Source organism: Camelus ferus, chromosome 15 (genome assembly GCF_009834535.1).
Source record: "Camelus ferus isolate YT-003-E chromosome 15, BCGSAC_Cfer_1.0, whole genome shotgun sequence".
NCBI classification, from domain to species: Eukaryota; Metazoa; Chordata; class Mammalia; order Artiodactyla; family Camelidae; genus Camelus; species Camelus ferus.
This window is the reverse complement of record NC_045710.1, coordinates 49,547,593-49,574,234: the sequence shown is the minus strand read 5'-3', so window position 1 is coordinate 49,574,234 and position 26,642 is coordinate 49,547,593. Positions and strand designations below refer to the sequence as shown.

The window sequence follows — 26,642 nt, the reverse complement described above, 5'->3', positions numbered from 1 at the left end:
TTGAAAAATATTCTCGAATTACCATATGATTTTGTTTTCTTCCAGGTCATTATTTCCCCCTTCTTTTCAGTTTCCTTTTTAGTATTTATTTTCTAATTCACTCTTGGCTCTTTTTTGCTACCGTCCCCTCAGTACCATTTCAGGTCATAATTTGTGACAGTAGCTTCTCAACTTTAAGGACTATTTTGGTCTGCTGAATATAGCACTGGTTGGAAAATATCAAGACCATACCTATGGCTCAACTGTGCCATATGGAATACTGATTAACTCAAATAAATTGGACTTTGGAGTGATCTGGTTTCACTTTTGTTAATTGAGCATATGGTTCTGAAAACTTTCACTCCCTTTGGAAAATCTTTATAACTCTTACTAGGTATCATGAAAATACTTAAATTTTTATCAACAGATTTTAATTTATGAATATCAGTAATTAATTCAAGTAAGGGGAAAGTAAAAAGGCTTATAAGAATGAATTAAACCTATCAAGAATCTTTTTTGACAGGTATTAATTTTAGTTGCTACCTTAAAAGCATTCTTTTTTTTTTTTTTACCCTCCGAGAGTTATGTCATTCCCTCCCTTCATCTCTATTTGAGTTTTAAACTGTTGAAGCAAGTGAGCTGAACATTATAGATATGTATGTAAAAATTGAGTACTGAGCTCCTAAGAATTTTCCTTGAACCATTAATAGTCTGCTGTCTATGGTTAAACGAAGAAATAGACGTTTATTTGTTGAAATACCTAGAGAAGAATTGTCACATACCTAGTTAGGTGCGTATAGTTTTAGATAGGTACTTCAGTGTTACTGACATGCAGAGGTAGAAAAAGAAAATAATAATGAAGTAGAATGTTTGGTTAGATCGGTCTTTGAGTAATTCCTGTAAGAGTGAATTTTGCAAAGGCATTTTTAGAAACTTTGAGTAATTCCTGAAAGAGTGAATTTTGCAAAGGCATTTTTAGAAACTTTGAGTAATTCCTGAAAGAGTGAATTTTGTAAAGGCATTTTTAGAAACGTAGTTCTCTTTTCATGTATCAGATACAGTTTTTGCTGTTCTTGGTATAATTTAGAACTATGATCAGGTGATTTTCTATTTTTCTTGAAATAGGTAATACAGATTTTGTTCTGGATGCATATACATATATTGTGCATAAATAATTAGTTATTCTTTTAAATTTTATTTTTTTAGGGCAACCTTAGATTTCAGAAATGACCTTTTCATGTTTTTGTGTTTTTAAGTTTTTTATTAAAATTATCTCCACGCCCATAAATAGAACCCAAAACACATTGCTGTCTACAATAACTGCATTTGGAGCTGTACACAGCATATTTTAGTTTAGATTCTGTGACCAAGAAAGGCTACTAAAAAAAGGGGGGGCAAGAAACCTCTCTTATGGCCAACAGAATTAAAATTCACATCAGCCATGAGGTGAAAATTTCTCCACTTATTATGTCCCGTAGTGGATGAGAAAATTAAAAAGGTTCAGAGCACAAGGTTAAGAAGCTGACTAAGGGTCAGTCAGCAGTGAGGGAGGGGCAGACAAGTGTGGGAGGATCAGGCATGTGTCGAAGGTAGAAAGGCAGCAGAAGTGCGCGGCAGTGAGACGTCGGCCTGGGCCAGGAGGACCGGGCAAGTCAGACAGACTGCGGGCCCAGAGGCTGGGCCAGCAGCGGGTCCGTTCCCATCAGCAAATACTTGCAGATTCCCTCCGCTCTTCACTGGTGACTGTGCTCGGTCATGGAGCATACTGCGATGATTAAGGCAGGTCTCCTACCTTCATTTAAGGAGAGACCTAAGACCAATGCCAATAGGTGTGAAATAAGTTAGCATGAGTTACCATATGAATGATAATCACAAAGCCGGTTAGAAATTGAGGAAAGAGCAAGATCAGCTTCATTTGGGATTAGGGAACGTTTTAAGAAGGAGGTGACAATTGAGCTGGGTCTAAAAAGATCATTAGGATTGCCAGAGGCAGAGTTGGAAGCAGCTAGGAAAAGGTTCTTTAAATCCCAGAGCTAGGAAGAGAAGATACCTTTGGCGCACTGACACTTAAAGTGTGGTTCCTGGACTGGCAGCATCAGCATCATCTGGGAACTTGCTAAGTCCCACCCTGGACCAGCTAAATCTGAAACTCTAGGAATGCAGCCAAACGGTCTAGATTTGTATGTCTTCCAGGCAGTTCTGTTACATGCTGAATTTTAAGAACCATTGTTTAGAGAATAGCATGAAATGTATCTATTTAAATTTTAGTTGAGCATCTGTTGATATACCAGACACTGACTATACAAACAGAAGACATAATTGTAGTTTCCAAGGAGTTTAATCAAGTAGGCAAATAAGACAGTTATTAAGCAGTGTGGTATGTGCTGTTAACAAACTAAACATGGGGTTCTGTAAGAGCACATGGCAGGGAAGAGACTTAATCCAAACTGGGGATGGAAAAGAGAGGGGAATGTCATTCAGAGAAAGCTTCCTGAAAGAGCTGGTGCCTGAGCTGAGTCTTAAAAGGGTGAGTATTAGCCAGCAGGAAAGGCGGTCTGGGTGGAAAGCTTTCTGTTTAAAGCCACTGAGGCACGGATACAGAGCATGGCTGGAGGGTAGGGGATTAGGGCAGAATGGAGAGAGAAGGTGGTCAGGCAGAATGAGGCAAGATTGTAGAAGGGTTTGCATAGCATATGAAGGAATTAACATTTTTGGCCCTAAAGCCTGTGGGAAGGTACTGTTTTTAAACCAGAGAATGGCATTGTCTCATTTACCTTTTGAGAGAAATCAATCTGATGGCCGTGTGGATAAAATAGGATAGATGGATCTAGACAAGGGGACCAGTTAAATTATTACAATAATGTGAGAAATAAGGACCTTAAAGAATGTAGTAACAGTGTGGATGGAGAGGAAGGGCCAGGTATGAGGCATGTTTAGGAGGCAGAGGATAGGACTTGGTGACTTGGGTTATGGGGAAGGGTTGAGTCCTGCTGTGGCTTCTGGCATGGGTGACTGGGTAGGTAATAGTGTCATCCATTGAGCGAATATTTATTGAGCACCTGTGTACTTGGGTAAGGTCTTATTCTGGGGATGCATGGGAAATGCTGTCCCGGTCTCAAGAAACTTCCAGTTTGCTGGGGTGACTTGTTTCATCTCTAGTGTTTCCTTATCATTTGGCAATTCATGCTTGGAATGCTGTATTGCAAGAGTCTAAGTTCAGTAGGATCGAGTGCTGTGAAATATTAACAATGCCTGCTGCATAGACATCGTGGCCTCTGTGAGAGCAGCGGGAACCTGATAGCCTGGAAGTAGGAGGAGGCAGCATAAGCTTAAGCAGTGATTCTCAGGATGTGGATCCCGAACTAGCAGCACAAGGATCATCTGGGACCTTGTTAGGTGTACATTCTCTGATTGGGAGATGCCGGAGGAGAGGATTTGGAGGAGTGATGATTTCTGTTTCGGTCATGGTGAATTGAAAAGTAGTCATGGGCCATCTAGGTGGATATTGCCGACAGGTAATTGAAGAAATCTGGGCTTAGATTAAAGATTTGAGCGTTGTGTGTATATGTTTTAGGTAGTAGTTGAAGCCATGAAACTGGATGAAATTCTGTAGAGAAAGAATATAAAATAAAAAGAGGACAAGCCCAAAATAACACTGCATTAAGGGGCAGGTGGAAGATGAGGAACCTGTGAATGTTGTCTGAGAATAAATAGCCAGAGAGACAGTTGGAAAATTAGCAGAGTGATATCCTATTTGAAGGAATCAGCAGTGTCTAGATTTTGCAGAGCTCAGGAAAGAGAAGAAGATCAAAGTGTCTTTGGAGAGATCAGGAGAGTTTGGGGACTTCGGCAATAGTACAGAAAATCACCATTTTGTACTGGTAGCAAGGAAAGCCCGGATGCTGTGAGTTGAGGAATAAATGGGTGGCCAGAGATTGAGTGTAGACTGTTCCCGTAAGCTTTGACTGGAGGGAGAGACGGTGCAAGTTAGAATACATTAAGGTTTGAGGAAGAATTTATTTTGGGAGTTAAGGGTACAAGCCAGGAAAGCAGGAGCAGTTGTAGATTCAAAGGGAATGGATGGAATTGTTACTAGTTTGAGAGCCCTGGGGAGGTAGGAGGATGGAGGGAGGGAGGGACGGAGGAAGGTATGAGTCTCCTTAGACAAGAAGAGAGGTTTTTCTCACCCATTAACATGGAAGAGAAGGAGGCAAAAGTGAAAACTGTTATTGAGGCCATAATCTTCAAGACAGTAACTTCAGTTTAAGTCCTAGGTAATGCAAATAAGATTGCAAAGGAATGTCAACTCTGCAGAACCTTTGTCTTTGTCTTTTCATTGTTATATTCCGCATACTTGATACATGATAGATGTTAAGCAGTGTTTGAAGAAGGAATGTGGAGGAGTAAGTGAAATAAAGGAGTAAGTGCTGAGGAGACGGTGGAGGCAACGAGTGCCAGTTCACTTTTTGAGACATTTATGGAAATAAGGACAAAGGAAGTTAATTCAAGTGGTTAACAGTTGGGGTTTTTAGAACAGGAGATACTCATAAGAGGAGAAGCCAGGAGAGGGAGCTGGGAGAAAGGATGATGAACAGAGTGAGCCCTCGAGGTGATAAAGGGAAAGCAGGGGCAGCAAAAAAGAGGGAAAAGTCCGGGTGAGGAGAGTAGGCTGTGGATGTTTTAATAATGAAGTTCAAACTAGGTGGCTAAAATCATCTCAGTAAGAGAGATCTGGAGATAGTCTGAGGCAAGATCATCCGCTGAAGTTGAGGCTGAGGCTGAGGCAGATGGGGTGAGGTTGAGGGTGAAGAGTTATGGAAAAGATTATAGTATCGATTTTGGAAGAGTTGACAGCAGGGTAGTAAGTAAATATTATTAAATAGTGGGTGGATCAGGAGATGACGACAGTGGGTCAGTGACCCAGGAAATTAATCTAGGAAAATAGGAGTTTTAATAAGAAAAGAGCTTAATATTTTGTCAGTCTTGGCGTTGGTAACTTCTGATCAAATTGCACAGGTCTAAAAGGAACTATTTTCTGAGTTTGAGTTTTATTATAAGGAAGACACGTAGTCATATAGGAACATTCTTAAAACTTTTTAAAAGTTCTAAACACACTATTAAATACAGTTACTTAAAAAAATAAAACCATAATGAAAGGTATAAAATGGAAAATAAGACTTTCCTGGCCACCCTTTCTCCTTGTTGATCACTGTTAAGTTTCTTGTATACTCTTCCAAGGAGGTGTTTTGTTTTTTTTTTTTTTTTTTTTTGTATGTGTGGGTTTTTTTTTAACCTATGCCAGTGTGTAGATTTATTAATCTTTTATAATTCAGTTTTTATTAAGATTACAAAGGTCGGACTTAAAGAGATTTTAATGATGTCATGCTCTAGGTTACTTATTCCAGTCAGTTTTATTCCAAGACTTTTAACCATATTTTAGACGTGAGCATTGAGTCAAAAACAAATCAGCATAATTTTTTAATCAGGTAGCAATTTCATGATGATTGATGTTGGTACTTCAGCAAGGGTCTGAACTATGACAGTATTATGAAATTACTCTTACGGAAAATAATGTATTACTAGAACATGTTTCTTACGTATTTTTGCCACTTAGCACCTTACTAAGTATTAACAAATGGGTGACAGTTTCTTAAAAAGAAAACAACTTCGGAATGTAGTAGGTAAGGCATCTTAATTTATCTCAAGCTTGCCAGGTTAAAATTTCTTCCTGACTTTTTACTCTTCCAAATAAACCTTTTCTTCAGCAGTCCAGATCCACTCTCTCCCTCTGAATTTGCTCTGGGGACATCCCCAACACCCTTTTGTGGTCGTGAATTGACAGTAATTCTAGCTAGTCTATAGATGTGGTGCAGGGATAAAATTTTGAAATGAAACGTGACTAGTCAACATGTCTGGGTTTGTCTTTGGTCTTTATAGTCTTGGTCTATAAAAATATTTCAAACATTTGAAGATTTCTGTAGGAAATTCTTTAAAATTTAGTACCGGTAATTCAACAAGTCGTGGTTCTTACAGGTTACCTCCTCCGAGTTTTGTTCTGTCAGGTGAAGTCCTTTCTTGGAAGTACCATCGGGAGGGCCACGCCGTAGCCCTGTTGCTGCCCCAGCGAACATTTCTGTAAATGAGATGTCACTTTGACTCGTCGTTTGGGAGAATTATTAAATTCATCTGTGCTCTAGCAAGGTCTCTTGACTTCTGTAAACAATGCAGAGAATTCATTTTTATTTGTATGTCAGAATTAGGTATGCAGTTTAAAACCAAGGGACAAGAGAGTGAAGCATAGCAACTCACAAAGAGAATCAGACCTTTACCATTGGCATTATTGGAACTGTTTATTGGCACTGTATTTATTTGTCCTTAATCTGTCTAGTTTCAGGGATGGTTTTCTTTCATATCCTCCTGAGTGTGATGCCACAGTCTCCTATTATAGGCATGCAATTAGCTGGAATCCTCTAGTATCATCTGCTTGTAAGGCAGTCTTTACTAAAAATTAGAATGTCAGGAAAAATATGTGCTAATAGGTAATAATGCAGTCTGTGATTTTATGTGTGCTTATGTTGTATCTATTTTCCTGACAAGTAGAATTTCATGAATTATAAACTAACTCAGAATTATCTTTTTCAGATAGTGAATTTATGAATGTATAGGCTTACTTCAGCTCTGCCTTCCTGCCTAGCTGTCACTTTTTTTTTTAACCATCATACTTGTGACTCATCTGTGTTTGCTCATTTTCTTGTTTTCCAGCTTACGACAGTCTAGATCTGTGATGTCCAGTTCAGTAGCTGCTGGCAACATGTGGCTATTTAAAGTATAATTTGAATGAATCAAAATGAAATAAAATTGTGAATGCAGTTCTTCAGTCACAGTGCCTGCAGGTGCTCAGTAGCTGCTTGTGGCTGGTGGTTCCTGCATTAGTGCGGATACGGAGCGTTCCCATCGTTGCATAAATGTCTGTTAGGTCGTGCTGGTCCAGAATGATTATGCATCACATGTCACTGCACCTTACCTTCTTGTGTTGGTAGTAATCTTCTAATGATCAGCCTGAGATTGGGAGTTGGCAAGATCTGACTTTAGATTCTGGTTCTGCCATTTACTAGCTATGTGACTTTGAACAAATACTGTAAACTCTCTAGACCTCATTTAGCAGATGTGCAAAATGGGAATCCCAGCACCTCAGATTGTGGTGACAGTAGAGAGTGTCTGGCAATCCAGCAAATACTCATGAAATGTATTTGGTTCTTCATTCTTCTTACTTGACTTCTTTGTAATGTTGGACTTTGTTGGGAACTCTTCAAATTCTCTCCTTTTGTCTTTTGTAACGTTTCTGCTAGATGCTCCTCTGTCTCTCTGAGCATTTTTAATCTTTGTTCTTAGCCCCTCATCTGGCTTTGGCCCACGGTCCTCTTAAATATGATTGTATCTTTTTCCTATTTAAAATCCTATTGTAGAGACTAAAATCCTTACCATAGCCCATAGATTTCATTGGCTCTGCTTATTGTTTACTTCAGCTTCTTTCACGATGTTCTGCTTTCCCTCTATATTGTCGCCCCTTCAACCTTGTTACATTTTATGCAGCACTTTATGCTATGTTTATTCTTCCATCTGTTTATTCTACCATGAGAACCTTTTGCACAGGCTGTGTTTGGAAAGCCTCAGAAGTCCCTCAAGCAAGTAACTGGGTCTCCCACCCCTGGGCCAGGTCAGACCATGTGCTTATGTTACACTCTTCTAGGACCTTTTATGTCTTTGTGGCACGTGATTCATTCATTCTATAGGTGTTTGGTGGTTTTCTGTCTGCCCGTGATACAATGTGGGTTTTATGAGAGTGGGCGTCGTGGCTGCTCGTTCCTCGCTGCCAGCATAGGCTCCTCCAGATGATCAGATTCAGTAAATACTTGTTGAATGAGTGAATCGAGTGAATGTATGAATTCTTTGTTAATTCTCAAAGTTCCATCATCTCCTGTGTACCAGTGATTCATATTTTCAGCCCACTTCTTTCTCCTCTTCCCGAGTCCGCAGATCTGACTGCTTATTGAATATTTATCTAAATAAGGATGTCTGTAAGATACCTCAAAGTCGGCATAATTAAAACCATGTTCATTATATCATCCTCATATTCATGCTTCGCTATTACCTAATTTTTCTTAATGGAAACAGTATTTGTCCATTCACTCCCATCTGAAAGCCTGGCCTACCTTTTACCCCCCTTCACTGCTGCTGAAGTCTTAAGCAGTCCCCGTTCACAGAGGATAACACAGGAACGCCGCCTGACCTGGTTTGGGGATGGGAGGCTCACTCACTCACTCGAGGGACTTCTGAGGCTTTCCTGTCTGGCTCACATACTATCCATAAAGAGGAAAATGTGTTTATGACGTTTCTAGCATATTAATGCTCCTTGCCATTGAAAAGTGGCAGCTGAATCAAAAACACACTAACATAGCTGAAAGCAGTGAGCTCCTGAAGCATGCAGTCCTGTGTGCTCTCCATACACCACACTCTTCCTCTTGGCTCATTTCGGCCATTTATCTGTGTTGGAAGAATTTATTGCACATTTCCCCCCAGATGTTTGTGCATTTTTTCTTTGTTTTTGTATCTTACCTTCAAATACCCTTTACATTTTTTTCTATTACAGTTAACTCTTGAACAGTATGGATCTATGAACTATGTGGATCTACTTACTTACATACTGATTTTTTTTCAGTAAATACACGTACTATACGAGCTGGGGTTGGTTGAATCAGTGGGTGTGGAACTGTGGATATGGAGGGCTGACTGTGTGGCGGGTCTTGGAACCAATCCGCATGGATACCCAGGGTTAACTGTACTTTGACCTGTGCCTTTAGAAAGTGCCATGCTTGTTAGTTACTTAGCACACCTTTAACTGCGTTAATATGCTTATTAGGAGTTTCACTGGTTTTGTTAGTACGCTGGTTTGAGTTGCACAGGTGTTAGGTATCTTTGTTACTGAGTCTGAGCTCCACTAAGACTGTCACTGAATCCAGTCTCCTACTGCTTGCTGGGTGCACGACAGACCAGTAAATCAAGAGATGAGGTGTTGGGACAAGGGACAGTGCCTTTATTTGGAAAGTCAGCAGACCTAGAAGATGGTAGACTAGTGTCCCAAAGAACCATCTTACCCGAGTTGGAATTCAGGCTTTTAAAGTAAAAGAGGAGGGCGTGTGGCTGGTTGATTTGTTCTTCCCCATTACATCTTGATTCCAGCTATTTTCCTCAAGCCGTGGTATTTTTAATGTGTAGTTTTTGTTTGTTTGTTTTTGTTGTTTGTTTTAATGTGTAGTTTTAAGAACATGAAGTTTTTCAGGAACATAAGTACCATGTTGTAGTAAATGTGTCCTGTCGTTTAGATCCCCAGCTGTCTCTTGAATCAGCTTCTTCTTTATCCCCATTCCCACTGACATCATTGCAGTTCCATTTATTTCTCACCTGGACTATTTCTATAGCCTGCTTAATGCTTTGCTCTTTTGGCTCCAGGTTCTTCCTCATTCTGTCTTCCATACTGCCACCAGAGTTTGTCTTTGAAAAGGAAATCTAGTGTCACTACCTTACTTAAAAGTCAATGCCGTATCTTCTATAATTAAAAATTTAAACTCCTTTTGCATGACACGCATGTTTTGATCATCATTTCTAGCCAGGCTTATGCTATAACCAACTCAAACTACTTGGTTTTCCAGCGCCGCATCATTTTTCAGTTATTGGTGCCTTTGTAGGTATTTTTTCTTCCATCTGCAGTGTCCTTCCCCTTTCTCTGTCTGGCAAACATCAAGATCCTGTTCCAGTGGCATTTCCCACCTTTTACCCCCCCCCCACCAGAAATTAATGGCCATTTGTAAGTAGCTTTCATTATACTACATCCCCTATTCCCTTGTGTTTAGTTGCCTCCCCTCCTAGGCTGTGGGCTCCTCTAGGGCAGGGTGTGCGTTTTTATTCATGTCTGTAAAGCCAGCTCCTTGTGTAGTGTCTGTCATAGAATGTAAATGTAAATGCTGGATGGGTAGGTGGGCAGTTGTCCTTCTGGCTTGGGAAACCATCAGAGGGACAACTGAACTAAGTTGTGTGTCATCTAGGGCTAGAGAGGTCTTTGAAAGTCCTGTGAATAGAAAGCACAAGTGTGTTAGGCACAAGGGGAAAGTTACCAAAAAGGAAGCTGCTATTGATTCTGAAAGCTGTAGGACTTCTTTTATGCTTCAGGATTCTTTTTACATGTCTCAGTAAAGTGTCAGTTATACGTGAGAGTGTTACTTTCATTTGCTAAATGGTAAGTAAACTTTTTCATAAGTAAGTAAAATTTGATTTATAAATAATGGTTAGTTTTGTTTACTTAAGCTGATTTATCTTAACAGCTGGTAAGGGGGGACTGTGACTCTAAATCTTTGATTTCTTAATTTAGCAAACATTTATGTTCACCTACTACATACATCGAACATAGTGTTAGGTGCAGAGATGAAAGGAAAAAAGACATAACTCTAAAGACTTCACGACATAGATTGAGTCAGGCACATGGAGGGAAGATTTTATATACAGTATGATGAGTGCTTCAGTGGGGCTTCTGCAAGGTGCTAGACTTCTCTGGCCACTCTGCTTGCCAACTTTGAACTTACTAACATACAGCAGCTATTTGGACATTTTATTATTCATTTTGGTCACATTACTCCTCTAATAGAGAGTATAATATCAAGTAATTAAGTGCTGGAAACTAATGTAATCATTTGTTGTTGAATATGTTACTTTTAATGACTTTTATTTGATACTGTGAAATACACTGTGATGTGGTGGAACCAACATGGGATGTAGAATTGGAAGACCTCTTTTGGAGATTTGTGTGTGTATATATCGTAAAAGGGCCACAGGACTGCCTGAGTTAGCATTCTGGTGGTTACTGGGTAAGGTGGTTATCTAAGATGCCTGATAAAGTGCAAAATACTGTTTAAATTTTTAAAAACCAAACTACGGAAAACTAGTATGTAGCATTCTAGGTAGACCTAGGTTTCATAATCACTTCATTATAATTTCTGTATAGCTCTGTTCAGTAGTGTACTTGTTGACAAAGTAGAAAATGTATCAGAATGTTTTGGATCGCAAGTGACAAAATGCCCTCCCAACTAAAAGTGGCTTAAATAATGAAGAATGTATTTTCACAAAACAAGAAGCCCAGAGCCAGAGGGTTAGAGGGCCGTTTGGCAGTTCATCACTTTCATCAGAGATGTGGGTCTGGTTTGCTGTAAAGCTGTCTGTGTCAGGAGAGGGCTGTGACAATTTCAGACTCCACCATCTGGCTGAAGAAGAGCAGGGAACACTTCCTCGAGTGTCTGTACTAGAGAGGAAAAGCTTTCCTGCAAGACTCATAAGAGGATTTTTTTCTTAGGTCTTGTATCCACCATGTTTCTCACATATTGGAAAAAGACCAAGTTCCTTATTCTGGCAGTTAAGGTCTTAGAAACTGGCTAGCTTACTTTACATCACCCGAGGCTGGGCCTTATAGCAGTAGAAACCACCTCATCAGTATTTTATTTGGTACTCTGAACAAGAGTCACAGATTTTTGATGGAAATGTTGGCAGTGGAAATTATATTTAGCTTCTGATGTTATACTGTACCTCTTCCCTCACCAATTCGTAGCCATTTCCTGGTGTTGTCAGCCTCTTAACACAAATATTTTCTGTACCTAGCTTACCATAATCAAAATTCTGCTTGCTTCCAAAGGATATCATCCGCCTTGCAGCCCTTTGAAGGGAAGGAAAGCTGTTCAAGTTAGTGTGAATGGGAGGTGTTGGCATTGTGTTGGACCAGGAGTTGGAAACCTTGTCTGTAAAGGGCCAGAGGGTAAATACTTTAGCCTCTGTGCTCCTTACAGTCTTTACTCAGCTCTGCCATTGTGACTTGAAGCAGCTATGGACAATATATAAATAAATGAGTATGGCTCTGTTCCAGTAAAACTTAATTTATAAATGCAGGTGGTGAATTCTTTCTAAAAGCACAAATGACAAAAGAAAAAGAATACAGTGAACATCATCAAAATTAACTTTATGCTTCAAAGGACACCAAGAAAATGAAAAGACAACCATAGAATAGTAGAAAATTTTTGCAAATCATAGATATGATAAGATACTTCTACCCAGAATACATAACAGATTTTTACAATGAACAATAAAAAGACAATCCAGCTTAAACAAAAATGGACAAAGGATCTGGATAGACATTTCTCCAGAGGAGATAAACCAATGCCCAGTAAGCACATTAAAAGGTGCCCAACATTGCTAGTCATTAGGGAAATGAAAATCAAGCTACAGGAACCATTTCACACCCTCTAGCATGGCTATAATTGAAAGACCAGATAAGTATTGTTGAGGGTGTAGAGAAATTGGAATGCTCTTGACAATGTTGATGGAAATGTAAGTGTTGTAGCTGCTTTAGAAAACAGTTCCTCAAAATGTTAAACAGTGAGTTGCTATAAGACCTAGTAATTCCATTCCTAAGTATATACTCACAAGAAGTAAAACAAAAAATGTAGATATAGATGTTCATAACAGCATTATTCATAATAGCCAAAAGAATGGAAATAGTCCAAATGTGCATTAACTGATGAATGGGTAAATGAAATGTGGTATATCAATACAACGAAACATTTTTTGGCAGTAAAAAGAAGTGAAGGATTGATTCTTGCTTCAAAGTGTAGGAGCCTTGAAAATATTCTGCCAAGTAAAAGAAGCCAGTGCAAAGGAACTGTATGATTCTATTAATATGTAATGTTCAGAATAGGCAACCATGCAAAGTAGATTAGTGATTGCCTAGGGCTGGGGTGAAACAGGGAGATGGTAGTGACTGCCAGTGGATATGGGCTTTCTTTTGAGGGTGGTGAAAATGCTCTAAATTTAGGGGGGAAGGTAGAGCTCAGTAGTAGAGTGTGTGCTTAGCATGCAGGAGGTCCTGGGGTTCAATCCCCAGTACCTCCACTACAAATAAATAAATAAACCTAATCCCCCCCAATAAATAAGTTAAATAAGGGAAAAAAAGATAAATCTTAAAAAAAAAGAGAGAGAAAATGCTCTAAAGTTAATTGTGGTAATGGCTGCATAGCTCTGTGAATGTACTGAACACCTTGAGTTGTACATTTTAGATAGATAAATTGTATGGTATATGAGTTTTATCTTAGTAAAGGTATTATTTTAAAAATGCTTACAAAGCTATAGTAATCAAAACAGTATGGTATTGGCATAAAAACGGACACATAGATAAATGGAACAGAATAGCCCAGAAATAAATTCATGCATATATGGTCAACTAATTTATGATAAAGGAACCAAGTATGTAAAATGGAGAAAGTACAGTCTCTTTAATAAATGGTGTTGGGAAACCTGCACTGTTGTCTTACACCATACACAGAAGCTGACACAAAATGAATTGAAGACTTGAACATAAGGCCTGAAGTCATAAAATTCCTAGAAGAAAATATAGATGGTAAGCTCCTTGATATCAGTCTTGGTGGTGATGTTTTGAATGTGACACTGGAAAGAAAGGCAACAAAAGCAAAAATAAACAAGCGAGACTACATCAAACTAAAAAGCTTCTGCACAGTAAAGAAAACTCATCAACAAAATGAAAAAGAAACCTACCAAATGGGAGAAAATATTTGCAAATCATGTATCTGTTAAGGAGTTAACATCAAAAATAAAGAACTCATACAACTCAGTAGCAAAAAAAAAAAAGTCTGAATTAAAAATGGGCAGAGAATCTGAATCAACAGTTTTCCAAAGAAGATACACTGATGGCCAACAGGCACATGAACAGATGCTCAGCATCTCTAATCGTCAGGGAGGTGCAAGTCAAAACCACAGTGAGACATTACCTTACCCTGGTTAGAGTGGCTGTTATCAAAAAGACGAGATAACAAGTGTTGACAAAGATTTGGAGGAAGGGGAACCCTTGAGCAGGTAGGAATGTAAATTGGTGCAGCCTCTTTGGAAAACAATATGGAGGTTCCTCAAAAAACTAAAAGTAGAACTATCATATGATCCAGCTATTCCACTTTCTGACTGTTTATTCAAAGGAAGTGAAAAATAAACTAACTCAAAAAGATATATACAGCCCCATTCATTACAGCATTATTTACTGTAGTCAAGACATGGGAGCAACCTAAGTAGCCATCGATGGATGGGTGGATGGATGGGTAAAGAAATTGTGTTTATATGTATATTATATATAAACATACACACATATGCAATAGAATATTAGCCATAAAAAAGAAGGAAATCTTGCCATTTGCAACAACCTGGATAAACCTCGAGGGTATTTTGCTAAGTGAAATAAGTCAGAGAAAAACAAGTACTGTATGATCTCACTTACATGTGGAATCTTAAAAACAGAAACAAAGCCCCAAAACCAAACGTACAGATAACACGTAACATTTGGTGTTTGCCGGAGGCAAGGAGTGGTGGGTGGGGAAAATGGGTAAATGTGTCAAAAGGTGTAAACTTCCAGTTATAAAATGTCATAGGGATGTAACGTACAGCATGGTAACTCTAGTTAATAATACAAGTTGCATGTTTGAAAGTTGGTGCCAGTTATAAAATGTCATAGGGATGTAACGTACAGCATGGTAACTCTAGTTAATAATACAAGTTGCATGTTTGAAAGTTGGTGGGAGAGTAGATTTTAAAGGTTCTCACCACAAGAAAAGAAGTTTTGTAACACTGTATGGTGTTGAGTGCTAACTAGACTTACTGTGGTGATTGTTTTGCAATATATACAAATATTGAATCATTATATTATACACCTGAAACTAATACAATATTTTATGTCAATTGTATCTCAATTTAAAAAAATAGCCAAGAGGTGGTAGGCTTGATTTGTCCTGGGGTTATAGTTTCCTGATCCCTAATAAATTGTTACTACTTACTTCCTCTGCAAAATCATTTTTCTTCTGTTTGACTGAACTCTGCTTTATTTCTTCTCATTATTACCTGACATCGTTCTGGATACTCCAGTTTTTCATGTAGAATTTAAGTACCTCTGTTGTATTTTCCCTCTAGGTTCCACTGTCACTTTGTCTTTATGTACACCCTTGCTCTGCTTTTCCTTAACCCTCTCCAGTTACCATCCTGTGTATTTCCCTCTACTAAAACTGTGTTCTGTGGCCGTGGTCAAGGTGGTCTCTTACCACAATCCATAAGTCTTCCACTGCTAGGACTTTATTTCCTCTGCTCTGAGATAATTTTTTCCGATTATAATTATTGGAAATGCTATGCCTTTAGGGTTTTCTGTTTTGTTTTGGTATTGCGTGTGTTTTGAAATTAACCAAATTAGTATTGTTACCTACCAGAAGCTGCTGGACAGTTTGCATAGAAAATACTCTGTGTTCTCCATCCCTTTACTCCTCCTCTTCTCGGCTGTCCCCACCTATCTCACACCCTCTTATTGCCATGTTTCTGTGATTGTTACTACTGTGTTAGATACATGAACAACACATTTTATGTTGCTATGCCAGGGTAAATTGGCGGTGACAAGCCACTTGAATTTAAGTGTTCTAAGATGCAATGAAAATGGTTTCACTAGTTTACTGCATCTCTTGTATAATGCAGAAAGGGTGTGACTTCATGACATGCTGGTAAGAATACTGTGCTACCTGCATGTAAATCAATGAAGTTAGAACACCCCCTCACACCATATACAAAAATAAACTCAAAATGGCTTAAAGACTTCAACATAAGACACTATAAATCTCTTACAAGAGAACATAGGCGAAATATTATCTGACATAAATCTTAACAGTGTTCTCCTAGGGCAGTCTACCCAGGCAATAGAAATAAAAGCAAAAATAAACAAATGGGACCTAATTAAACTTATAGGAATACTGTGGGAATTATATGAGTTGGAGCTCAGTTTGATCTCTTCTACCACCAGCTGTGTGGTCTTGTGCAAGCTGCTTAACCATGACACCCCTTTTTACCCAGAAGATGGTTTGGAGGATAAATGAGATGATGTATGTAAAGACTCTAACAGAGTACACAGCACATAAATAAATGATATATATATATATATATTTTTTTTTTTTTTGGTATTCCATAAAGTTAACTTTCAAAGCTTTTAAAGATTACGTTCTAGATCCATCAGTTTTTACCTTTAAAACAGTTGATTAGAACTTAACAAAGTAATGTTTATTGTGTTGCATGTTTAGTTTGAACTAAAGTAGTTACTGAAATTTAGGTAAGTACATCTGAAGTGTCTGAAGGATTTTAGAGCTTTACGTAAATTGCCTTAATTGGAAGAAAAGTAATTTTATTGTTAGAATAAAACTAGATAAGAAAGCCAGTGGGGTTTGTTTTGTTTTGTTTTTTGTGTCATGTGTCTGTTGCTACTCAAAAGATATCTTATACCTTTGGAAATGAAATTGTATCCTTGAATCTTTGGTTTTATTAATTGCTTTGAGTGTGTTAAGTACTTCGTAAGATACCGTTCTTACCTTTTTGGACAAATGCTCACTTATGAGAGTTTGCTTAAATGTTGGGAGCCTCATTCCTGGAAACATTGTGGGTTGGAATAAAGAAGATTAATTGGCAAATGGACTGTATTTAAGGTTCATATACCAGTTGTTTGGAACTCAGTACATTTTTCCAAAGAAATAACAAAAAAGTTTACTTAAAGATTTACAGTGACATATTTTAGTGATAATTCAGGAATCTTATTAAGTATTTTCTATGTATCATGAACTCAAGAATAGTGAAAAAACAAGTGCTTTGCTATCACGGAGCTTGCCATGTAGTGACATAACATAGTGGGAAACAGCTCATATGTGGAAACATCTCCTTTTTGCATTTAATTTAGGTCTTAGTTAAGATAGACTCTTTTCCCATTCCCAACAGCCACAGTAGCTGTGGGACTACTCAGAATATATTTTTCTCTGAGGGAGGCAGACCCAGAATCATGTGGTCCATCAGTGTGCAGTCATTAATAATACAGAAGTACTTACAATTGTACGTTATAGTAAATCAGCAGATCATTAAGAAAATTCAACCCCTTAAGATAATTTCAGAGATAGTTCTGTAGGGCTGGTTTTGGTAATTACTCTTAGTATAGCAATCTGCGTGACTTAGAGCTGTTACTGATCAAACTAAAGTTACCCCTTGCTTTTAATAATATGACTTGTGTAAAGTCTGAACCTACCTCCCAAGATGGTAGTAATTGATGTTTGTTCCTTTTGTGACTTTTTACTCCCTCCTTAAATTTTTTCCTTATGTGATTTCTAGAACCATGTAAGAATGTGATCTATAATAGAACCATAACACTACATGTGTTCTATTATAGTTTGTGAAAACATTACAGAATAATATAATTAAGATAAAGCCATAATAGAATATTAAATTATTAGAATAGAACCATATTCTACTGATTCTGTATTTAATAATTTTCTATGTTTTTCATGAATTTCTCATCTAATTTTTTAAGTGTTAGTACTCTACTATTTTTCGTCTCATTTTCCAGTTTTTGTGAACTCTTCCTTGAATGGGGAAGGCTACTATCTGCTGATAATTTCCAGAATTGTATCTCTAGTCATGATCTTTCCCCTGAGCCTAGGTTCTGTACTTGCTGGGTATGTCTGGCTGAATGTCCATAGACCCCCCCCACAATTTCTAAATTGTTTGGGGGACCTGGGAATCTGCAGTGTTTATACTCTGATGATAGTTACCATATTGTATTACACATGGGTGGGCATTTCCCCCTCCTCCTCGCTAATGTTTGTGTTAAAGGGTATAAATAGCAGATTCTTCACATGTAGAAAAATACCTCAGAATATTAATAAAGCAATACATAAACAGCTACAAATTCATATAATAGAAGTTGAAGTTATATTCAGACAGCTCAGTGAAAGAGTGATCAGATGTGTTACAAATTAGTCATAGTGTAAAATAGGAGATGAATAAATTAGACTGCATTAAAATTAAGAACTCTTCTTTATCAAATGATACCATTAAGCATTCTCCACTGAAGGGACCTAGGACTCCTTGGAGAAATAGCTGATTTCAGGACTGGGGCAGGGGAAGTACAATATAAGCCTAGAACATCTTGTGCCGGAAGGTAAGGAGGGCCCATAGAATGATGGGAATTTATTAAAATGATGCAGGAGCCAGCCTGAAGGGGAGGGACTCCCACTGGCCAAACGTGAGATAATTTAAGCATCAAGTTAGATAATGATGATAAAATATTAACACCCATTGAAATAAAAGCTGTAAGTCCACACTGAAATACATAAGTACGTATAGAAATGGAGGAGAAAGGAAATCCTTTCCCTGCAGGAGGAAGCTAAGTGAAAAATGTTGAAGGAATGATGGAGTTAGAAAGCTACCATATGGCAATTGTATCAGTTACCTACTGCCCCGTAACAAATTACCCCAAAGTGTAGTGGCTTAAAATAACACACATTTATTATTTCACATTTCTCTGGGCTTAACTGTGTTCTCTGCTTCATGGTCACTCAGAAGGCTGAAATGAAGGCATTAGCCTGGGATTTGTGGTCCCATCTGAATACTTTATTGGGGAAGGATCTACATCCACACTCCTTCACTGGTTGCTGGCAGCATTCAGTTCCCTGTGGGCTGCTGGCTGGAAGTCCCACTATGTTTCTTGTTATGTGGGTTTCATGAAAGCGTGCAGGCCGAGAAGTTTGTAGACAGAGACTTGTCAGCAAGATAGAAGTCACCGCCTTCTGTAATCTAATCGCAAAGTGATATTGCCTTGATTTTGTCATGCTCTGTTGGTTAAAAGCAAGTGCCACAAGGGAAGAGGATTATACCAGGCTGTGACTATCAGGAGTGGGGAGTCATCTTAGAGGCTGGCCATCCCAGCAGCTGTCATGATATAATTGACTCAGACAGGAATCATCAGTGGATGTTAAAATGAGTAGGGGGGAGTTTGAGGAGTAACTCGGATATTTACATAGTCTAAAAACATCTTCCCACAAGATGTGGATTAAATGCAGAGGGGAAAATGTAACTTTACAGTGGAGGAATCTGGCTGCCCTTATCTGAGTGATCCAAGTTAACATTACCAGTAATGAGAAGAATCAACAGTACCTGGTTCCTAATGTCTGGGAAGAGCACATTACCGCCTCTGTAGTATTTTGCCAGAAAGGCATAACCTGAATTTAATCATGAGGAGACATTAGGTAAACCTACTGAGGGACTGTCCTTGAAGTAACTGGCCAAATGTCAGTCACGAAGGACCTAAACAAACTGAAGAATTGTTCCGGTTTGAAGTGCACTAGTGAGAGAAATGGCTGTTGAATACAGCACATGGTCCAGGATTATTTTTTCTATAAAGAATGCTCTTGGGATATATTTACATATTATGGAGTAATATAGACTATTATTATGGAACCATAATAGAATATTAGAACAAACAGAATCGATCCATAGTCTATTGGTTCTGTTCCTGTATTGGATTGTTAAGTATAAGTCACTTCTGCATAACTGAAGTTACGATGGATGATGGTTGTTTTAAGGGAAAACAAGCAAGTACTTAGGTGATTTATAAGCTGAACTGTCTTTTTCATAGAAGATCAAAATTTCTTGAAAACAACTGACACAATCTGGTCATTCACACTTGAGTATTTGGCAGACATCATTTTCTCAAAAATGAGCTGTGAGCCTGTCACTTCAAGGAAGATGACAGGTGACACATGAAAAAACAGAAAACCTCCCCAAAGAAATAGAAGATATAAAGATGTATCAAATGATAATTTTAGAACTGAAAACCATTTACTGATACAGTGGCACAGCAAGTGAATCAACAGCAGAACAAAACAAAGAGAGAAGAATCAGTAAACTGGAAGACAGAACAAAAGAAATTACCCAATAGAAATAGAAATAGGAAACAGACTGAAAAAAGTAATCCACAGAGCCTCAGGGAACTGTGGGATTATAAAAAATGACTTAACACTTGTGCCATTGGATTCCCAGGAGAGGAAGAAAGAGGACAGTGTTGAAAAAGTACTTAAGGAAATATGGGCTGAAAAATTTCCTGAATTTGGCAAAAATATAATCTGTAGATTCAAGAAACTGAGTGAACATTAAACAAGATGAACGTATAAAAATCTACAGCAAGACCGTGCAAAGTCAAGCTTTTAAAAACTAAAGACAGGTAAATGTTGAAACCAGCACAAGAAAAGTGTCACTTGATATAGATGGGAAAAACAGTTTAAATAACAGCTTTCTCATCAGAAACCATGGAAGTCAAGAGGAAATTACGCATTTTTTCAGTGCTGAAAGAAAAGAAATGCCAGCCCCAAACCCTGTATCCAGAGAAGACATCCTTCTGGAATGAAAGAGAAAATAAGACATTCTCAGATGAAAGAAAATTAAGAGAATATGTTGTCACCTGTGCTGAGAGGGAAGTTTTTAGCACTAAGTGCATGGTTTAAAAATGAAGACTGAATTTTGAGTCAGTAATCTGTGCCCCTGCCTCATGAACCAGAAAGAGAAGGAATCTACCCAGGGAAGGAAATAAAGATAAAAGCAGAAATCATTGAAATTGAAAACAGAAAAACAACAGAAAAAAATAAATGAGAGAAGGAGCTGGTTCTTCAAAAAGATCAATAAGTTGACAAACTTCTAGCAAGACAGAGAGAAGTAAAGTCAAAAACAAATGATCAGGATCAGGAGTGAGATAGAAGGTATCACCATGGACCCTGCAGATACGAGAAAGATAAAAAGGGACTACTGTGAACAACTCTGTATATGTAAATTTGGCAACTTTGATGCGATGGACCAGTTTTTTGAAAAATACCAACCACCACACCTCACCCAATATGAAATAAGTAACTTAAATAGCCCTATCATCTCAATGCAAAAATAAACACTGTACAAAAAAGATAAGTATAGATCAGTATTCTCCTATCAATGTAGATGCAAAAATCCTAGACAAAATATAAGCAACTATAATTAAGCGATATGTTTAAAAAAAAAAAAAAACAGCCATGAATGGTTCATTGCAGGGATGCAGGACTGCTTCACTATTTGAAAATCAACTAATATAATTCACTGTATTACCATGCTAAAGAAGAATCATCACATGGGCATATAAGTTGATGGAGAAAAAGCATTTGATAAAATTCAGGACCCCTTTATGATTTGGGGGGAAAAAAAAGAAACTAAGAAAAAGATATTTAGGGGGAATTTACTCAGTTTGGATAAGGAACAGTTATAAAAACCTACCTTATGCTTAGTGATATATTGGGAGACTCAGATTCACAAATGTCCAGTTATTAAAGAGCTTTAGATTTTCACTTTCCTTGCTGCCTGCTTTTTATACTGAGTATCTGTTAAGCATTTATATGCACCTCACATAAGCAAGCAGTACTTTAAAACTGAAATAATATTTATAGTTCACAAAGAGAGCTTGTAACCAAATAAGACAGTGCTGTCACCTCTTAAAGTCTGCTAGATAAAGATAAATGTCTAAATATTCTGACAGCATGCCCCTTGAAAATATTCTAAACTTTACAGTGTGCATCTATAAAATTTATTCTTATTCTCTCACATCTTGACACTTTTAAGATCAAAGTAACTCTAAACAATACGACATAAAAGAGATCCAAAAATATTTTCTTCATTTTTTTGCCAGAAAGTTTCTTTAGAAAATATTTCCCTACTCCTACTGATTTAATATATACTAAAATTGATAATTGTAATAAAAATTTTAAAATTCTGAATAATGTCGACTTGAAAAAGAATCTAGTGCCTTTATCTGCTGAAAGGCAAGGCTTGCTAGCTTCCTACTGTTAATATAATTGTTAAAACAAAATCAGGTTTTTTTCCTAGGACAAAAGTCACTGACCGTATTAATAACTTCTAAAACAAATGCTCTTTATTTTCTGAAGTATAAAACAAGTTTATAATCCCACAGTTCCCTGAGGCTCTGTGGATTATTTTTTCAGTCTATTTTCTTTCTATTGTTCAGACTGGGTAATTTCTTTTGCTCTGTCTTCCACTTTACTGATTCTTTTCTCTGTTCTATTCTGCTGTTGAGTTCACTCATTGTGCTACTGAATCAGTTACTGGTTTTCAGGTCTACAATTACCATTCAATTTGTCTTTATATCCTGTTTCTTTGCTGAGGTTTTCTATTTTTTTGTGTTTCACATGTCAGTAATTTTCTTTGAAGTGACAGGCTCACTGTTCAATGCACTGATGCTTAAAATTCCACTTAAACCAAGTTCCTTAAGGCTATCTAGCTTTTTACATGTACCTATAAAATGCTTCCTTGAATAAATTTAGGATAATGTTAAATCTGGCAAGGGATATCAAAAGACAAATGAGACAGTTGCTGCCTTCATGGGCTTTAAAATCTGAGAAAGGGACTAAATAAAGGGTGAAAGAATTATAATGGTCAAGATTACTATAAATAGTTTCTGGTTTCTCTGAAACTGTAAGATTAATCTGAAAAATATGTATGAATTTGCTAACTAGGAATGCATATATATCTTATAAAAAAAATCTGTGTAGCTTTTGAACTGTGAACAATAGTATGATAGGAAACTATTATTTTTTAAGTGATAACATTTTTGTCTTTCTTAACTAGAGACAAATTTATGTGCTATGAAGCAATTTTATTAAATCTGGGGCTTCTTACTGAGTTTTAAAATTCAGCTTTATTGAGCTATAACTTTTCATATAATAAAGTACCAATTTTACATGTACATTTAATGTGTCTTGACAAATGTGTGTAGTTTTTTAAGCACCACCACAATCAAGATTCCGTCACCCCAAAATGCTACCTGGTACCCCTTTGCATTCATCCCCCTGCCACAACCCCGATTTTTAGGTAACTATTGTTTACCTTTATACATGGAATTTATGAATGGAATCTTGTGCCATGTAACTTTTTGTATCTGGCTTCTTTTACATAACATGGCTTTTGAGATTTGTTTATGTTGTGTGTTATCAGTAGTGTTCCCTGTTCATTACTGAGTAGTACTCTGTTGTTTGGATACAATACAGTTTATCTGATAGTTGTTGAACATTTAGGTTGTTTCTTGTTTAGGCTGTTGACAGTGAAGCTTCTGTGGACATAAGCCTTTGTGTGCACATGTTTTCATTTGAGATCCTAACTAGCAATGTATAAAAATTTCAATTGCTCTACATTTTCACCACCACTTGGTATGTCAGCATTTCTGTTTAGATACATATACTGTATGTCTGGGCGTTAGCTTTCTACTGCTGTGTAACAAATAACCATAAACCTAGTAGCTTAAAAGAGCGCCTATTTATTATTTCATAGTTCTGCAGGTTAGAAACTTAGCATAGGGTCTCCAGAGACCACAAGGTGAAATCTAGGTATCAGCCAGACGACATCAGCATCTGGAGGGTTTGGGGAAGATTCTGTTTGTGAGCTCATTTAGGTTGTTGGCTGAATTCAGTTCTTTGCCATCTCCCTTGTGTTGAATTCTTCTCATGTTTTGAATCTCTGACTTCCCCTTTCCCCTTTCAGAAGGCTCTTAAGATTACAACAGGCCCACCTGAGCAATCTTATCCTAAGGTCAACTGATTTGGAACCTTAATTACACGTACAAAATCTCTGCAGCAGTCCCTAAATTAATGTTTGAATAAGTGGGAGAGAAATGTTTGTATACCAGGGGCTGGGAATTTCAGAAGGCCATCCTAGAATTCTATAGGACATAGCCATTTGTTCTACATTTTCAGCAACACTTCGTATCTCAGGTTTCAAATTCTTCCATCTATCTGTCTATCTATCTATCTATTTTTCTGTCTGTCTGTCTGTCTGTCTGTCTATCTATCTATCTATCTATCTATCTATCTATCTATCTATCTATCTATCTATCTATCTATCTATACTGAGGGATAACTACATATAAAAGGGTTCTGGGACACAGTGTGTATGTGTCTGTGTGTGTGGCTTTCCTCTGTACATTCACAGAATTCTCAGTTGCCAGCTGGGTGTCCTACAGAATTCAACTCAATTCTGACAGTGTCTGTCTAGAGATAACATTAGATTGCACAGGTTAAGAGCTCAGTCCTGCAGGATCTTCCCTTCCTTGTTTAGATTCCAGTTGCAAGTTCAGGTTGTCACCTGAGGTTCTGACCAGCTAGTTATAGATTGGAGGTTCCAATAGCTCCCTCCTTGGGTTTGATTAATTTGTTGGTGCAGCTCTCAGAACTCAGAGAACATTTTACTTACTAAATCACTGGCTTATTACAAAAGGATGCAACTCAGGAACAGCCAGATGGAAGAGATGTGTGGGGAGCTTCCATGCCCTCTCCAGGTGTTCCACTCTTCCTGCATCTACAGTGCTCACAAGCCCAGCTCTCCATCCCGTCTTTTTGATTTTTTTCCGGAAGCTTCATTACATAGGCATGATTGATTACATCACTGGCCATTGATGAATGGTTCAACCTTCAGCCCCTCTCTCTCCCCCAGAGATTAGGTGGTGGGACTAAAAGTTCCAACCTCTGATCACATGATTGGCTCTCCTGGCAACTAGACCCTATCGTTAGGTCCTTGCCCAAGTCACCTCATTTAACATAACAAGGCACCTTTATAGCTCTCCTCACTTAAGAAATTCTGAGGAGCTCTGTGCTAGAAATGGATGAGGATGAAATATGTTTCCTATTATGTATCAGAATACATGTAGGATTGTTACATCTTCCTAAAGAACTGACTCTTTTAAAGTTATAGAATAGTCTTATCCCTGGTAACATTCTTTTTTCTAGATTCTACATTGGCCGTTATTACCAGCCAGTCTTTCTTTTGATTATTATTTGTGTGGTATATCTTTTTCAATCTTTTTAGAACTCCATCTCTGCTCATTAATAATGTCATTTTATTAATGTTTGCTACTTCTATCTTTATTTTAATATGTATTTGGTATATAAAGTGGCATAAAATTAGGTTAAGCAGTTCTGGAAAATTATCTGCTTTAGTTTTCAAGGGAAAGACTAAGTATTGGCAACAAGATAAGAATTGAAGATGCCAATTTACTGATAAACTTTTCTTAGACTTTACGTTTACTCAGAATAAGAGGTAATTTAGGAGTTTAAAAACTAGCCAGCCAGACTAAAATGGTATTTCAGGCTGTATTCAATAACTTCTTAGGATTTGTAAGTATATTCAAACATTTCAATGTTAATCCTGTTGTACACGTACTGCCAGACAGGGTCAAGGTTAGACAGACGGGGTGTGGGATGCATGCTATACTCAGTTTCATTACTGAACATTAAAATTTAAATTTATATTACTTTAAATTCTGTAGACTTTTTTAAAAGTTCTTGATATTTACCTCATGTAAGATTGTTATACTTGGAATTTATACAGTCTTAGATTTAGAACTACTCCTGGTTCCATTAACCAAATGGTTGATCTTCTACAAGCTACTTGATCTCCCTGGACCCAGTCATCAAGAATTGTTCAGTGTAGGCATTGGGTCAGGTCTGTAGTTTTTCTGGGGTATTTTTTCCTTAAGTAAAATTTTTGTAAAGTAGGAATTCAGGCAGATTATAGTAACTTAGAGTTTATCCATGAGCTAAGACTTCTCATGAAAAGAAAACTATGGAGTCCAAGTGGCTGGCTGTCTTGCGTTGGGTCTACCTTCCTAGTAATACTTTTCCTATTTCAGTTGCACAGCACACAGAAAATTGTTTCATTGCAGGTATAAATAATAACAGGTCTTTGTTTTCTTAACAGTTTTACAATCTCTTCAATTAAATAGAGATGGCCGAGAGGGGAGGGTATAGCTCAAGTGGTAGAGTGCATGCCTAGCGTGCACAGGGTCCTGGGTTCAATCCCCAGTATCTCCTCTAAAAGTAAATTAAAAAAAATAAACCTAATGACCCCTCCCCCCCAAAAAAAGAGATAGCAGGAGGAGCTTTATTCTGATCTCTACACAAAAATAAGTTCCTCTAGCAGGACAAGTTAGAGTATTGACCATCTCCAGTGTGTTAAAACTTGATACTCAGTGTGTCTAGGGCATTAATTTAAATCAAACGTTTGCATATGTCTTAAGTGGCAGAGCCATAACTTAGGCCTGTTTGATTCAACAGCTCTTTCTATATCATACTGTATAGTTTTTTTCTTATCAAAAAATATTTATACATCTAGGCACGTTAGTTTATGTCTTATTTCCCAGTGTTTTGTGACTCAGAGTATATAAGTATAATCTTTTAAAAACATTTGTGCCAATTGTGTGACTAATTATTGTCATTATTTTTTTTCTCCAGGGAAATGAGGCGAGTTATCCTTTGGAAATGTGCTCACACTGTAAGTCAAATATTCTTATCGAGAACTTCTTTTATTTCCCCATCTCTGTATATGTTTGTATGTAAATACATACTTCTATGCATCTGTATAGCAAAGTTAGTCCTTAACACTTTCAAATGGGTAGTGGATTTGACTTAAAGTCTTTATAAGTTGCCAGAATAGGGAAATTTTTTTTATAAACCTCTTTATTGTTAGTATCTGTGCTATGTTGTAGTTACACACCGACCCTCAAATCTCAGTGGCTTCACCCACCAGAAGTTTTTCAGATTAACAAAGCTTCAGGTAAACAGTTAACTTACTATAACTTGTGATTACATAAAATAAAGTGCTTATTGGAGGCAAAACTGTGGTAGACTAAGGAGCTA

At 37.5% G+C, this 26,642-nt stretch overlaps 1 protein-coding gene across 1 annotated transcript in view; it reads left to right on the top strand.

Annotated features, from left to right (window-relative positions):
• The window catches only part of PPP3R1 (protein phosphatase 3 regulatory subunit B, alpha), a 53,413-nt gene that overhangs the window by 2,272 nt on the left and 24,499 nt on the right, over positions 1 to 26,642 (top strand). Inside the window, exon 2 of the mRNA XM_032497705.1 lies at positions 26,238 to 26,277. Coding sequence (XP_032353596.1) covers positions 26,238 to 26,277 — 40 coding nt within the window. The remainder of the gene's footprint in view (positions 1 to 26,237; positions 26,278 to 26,642) is intronic.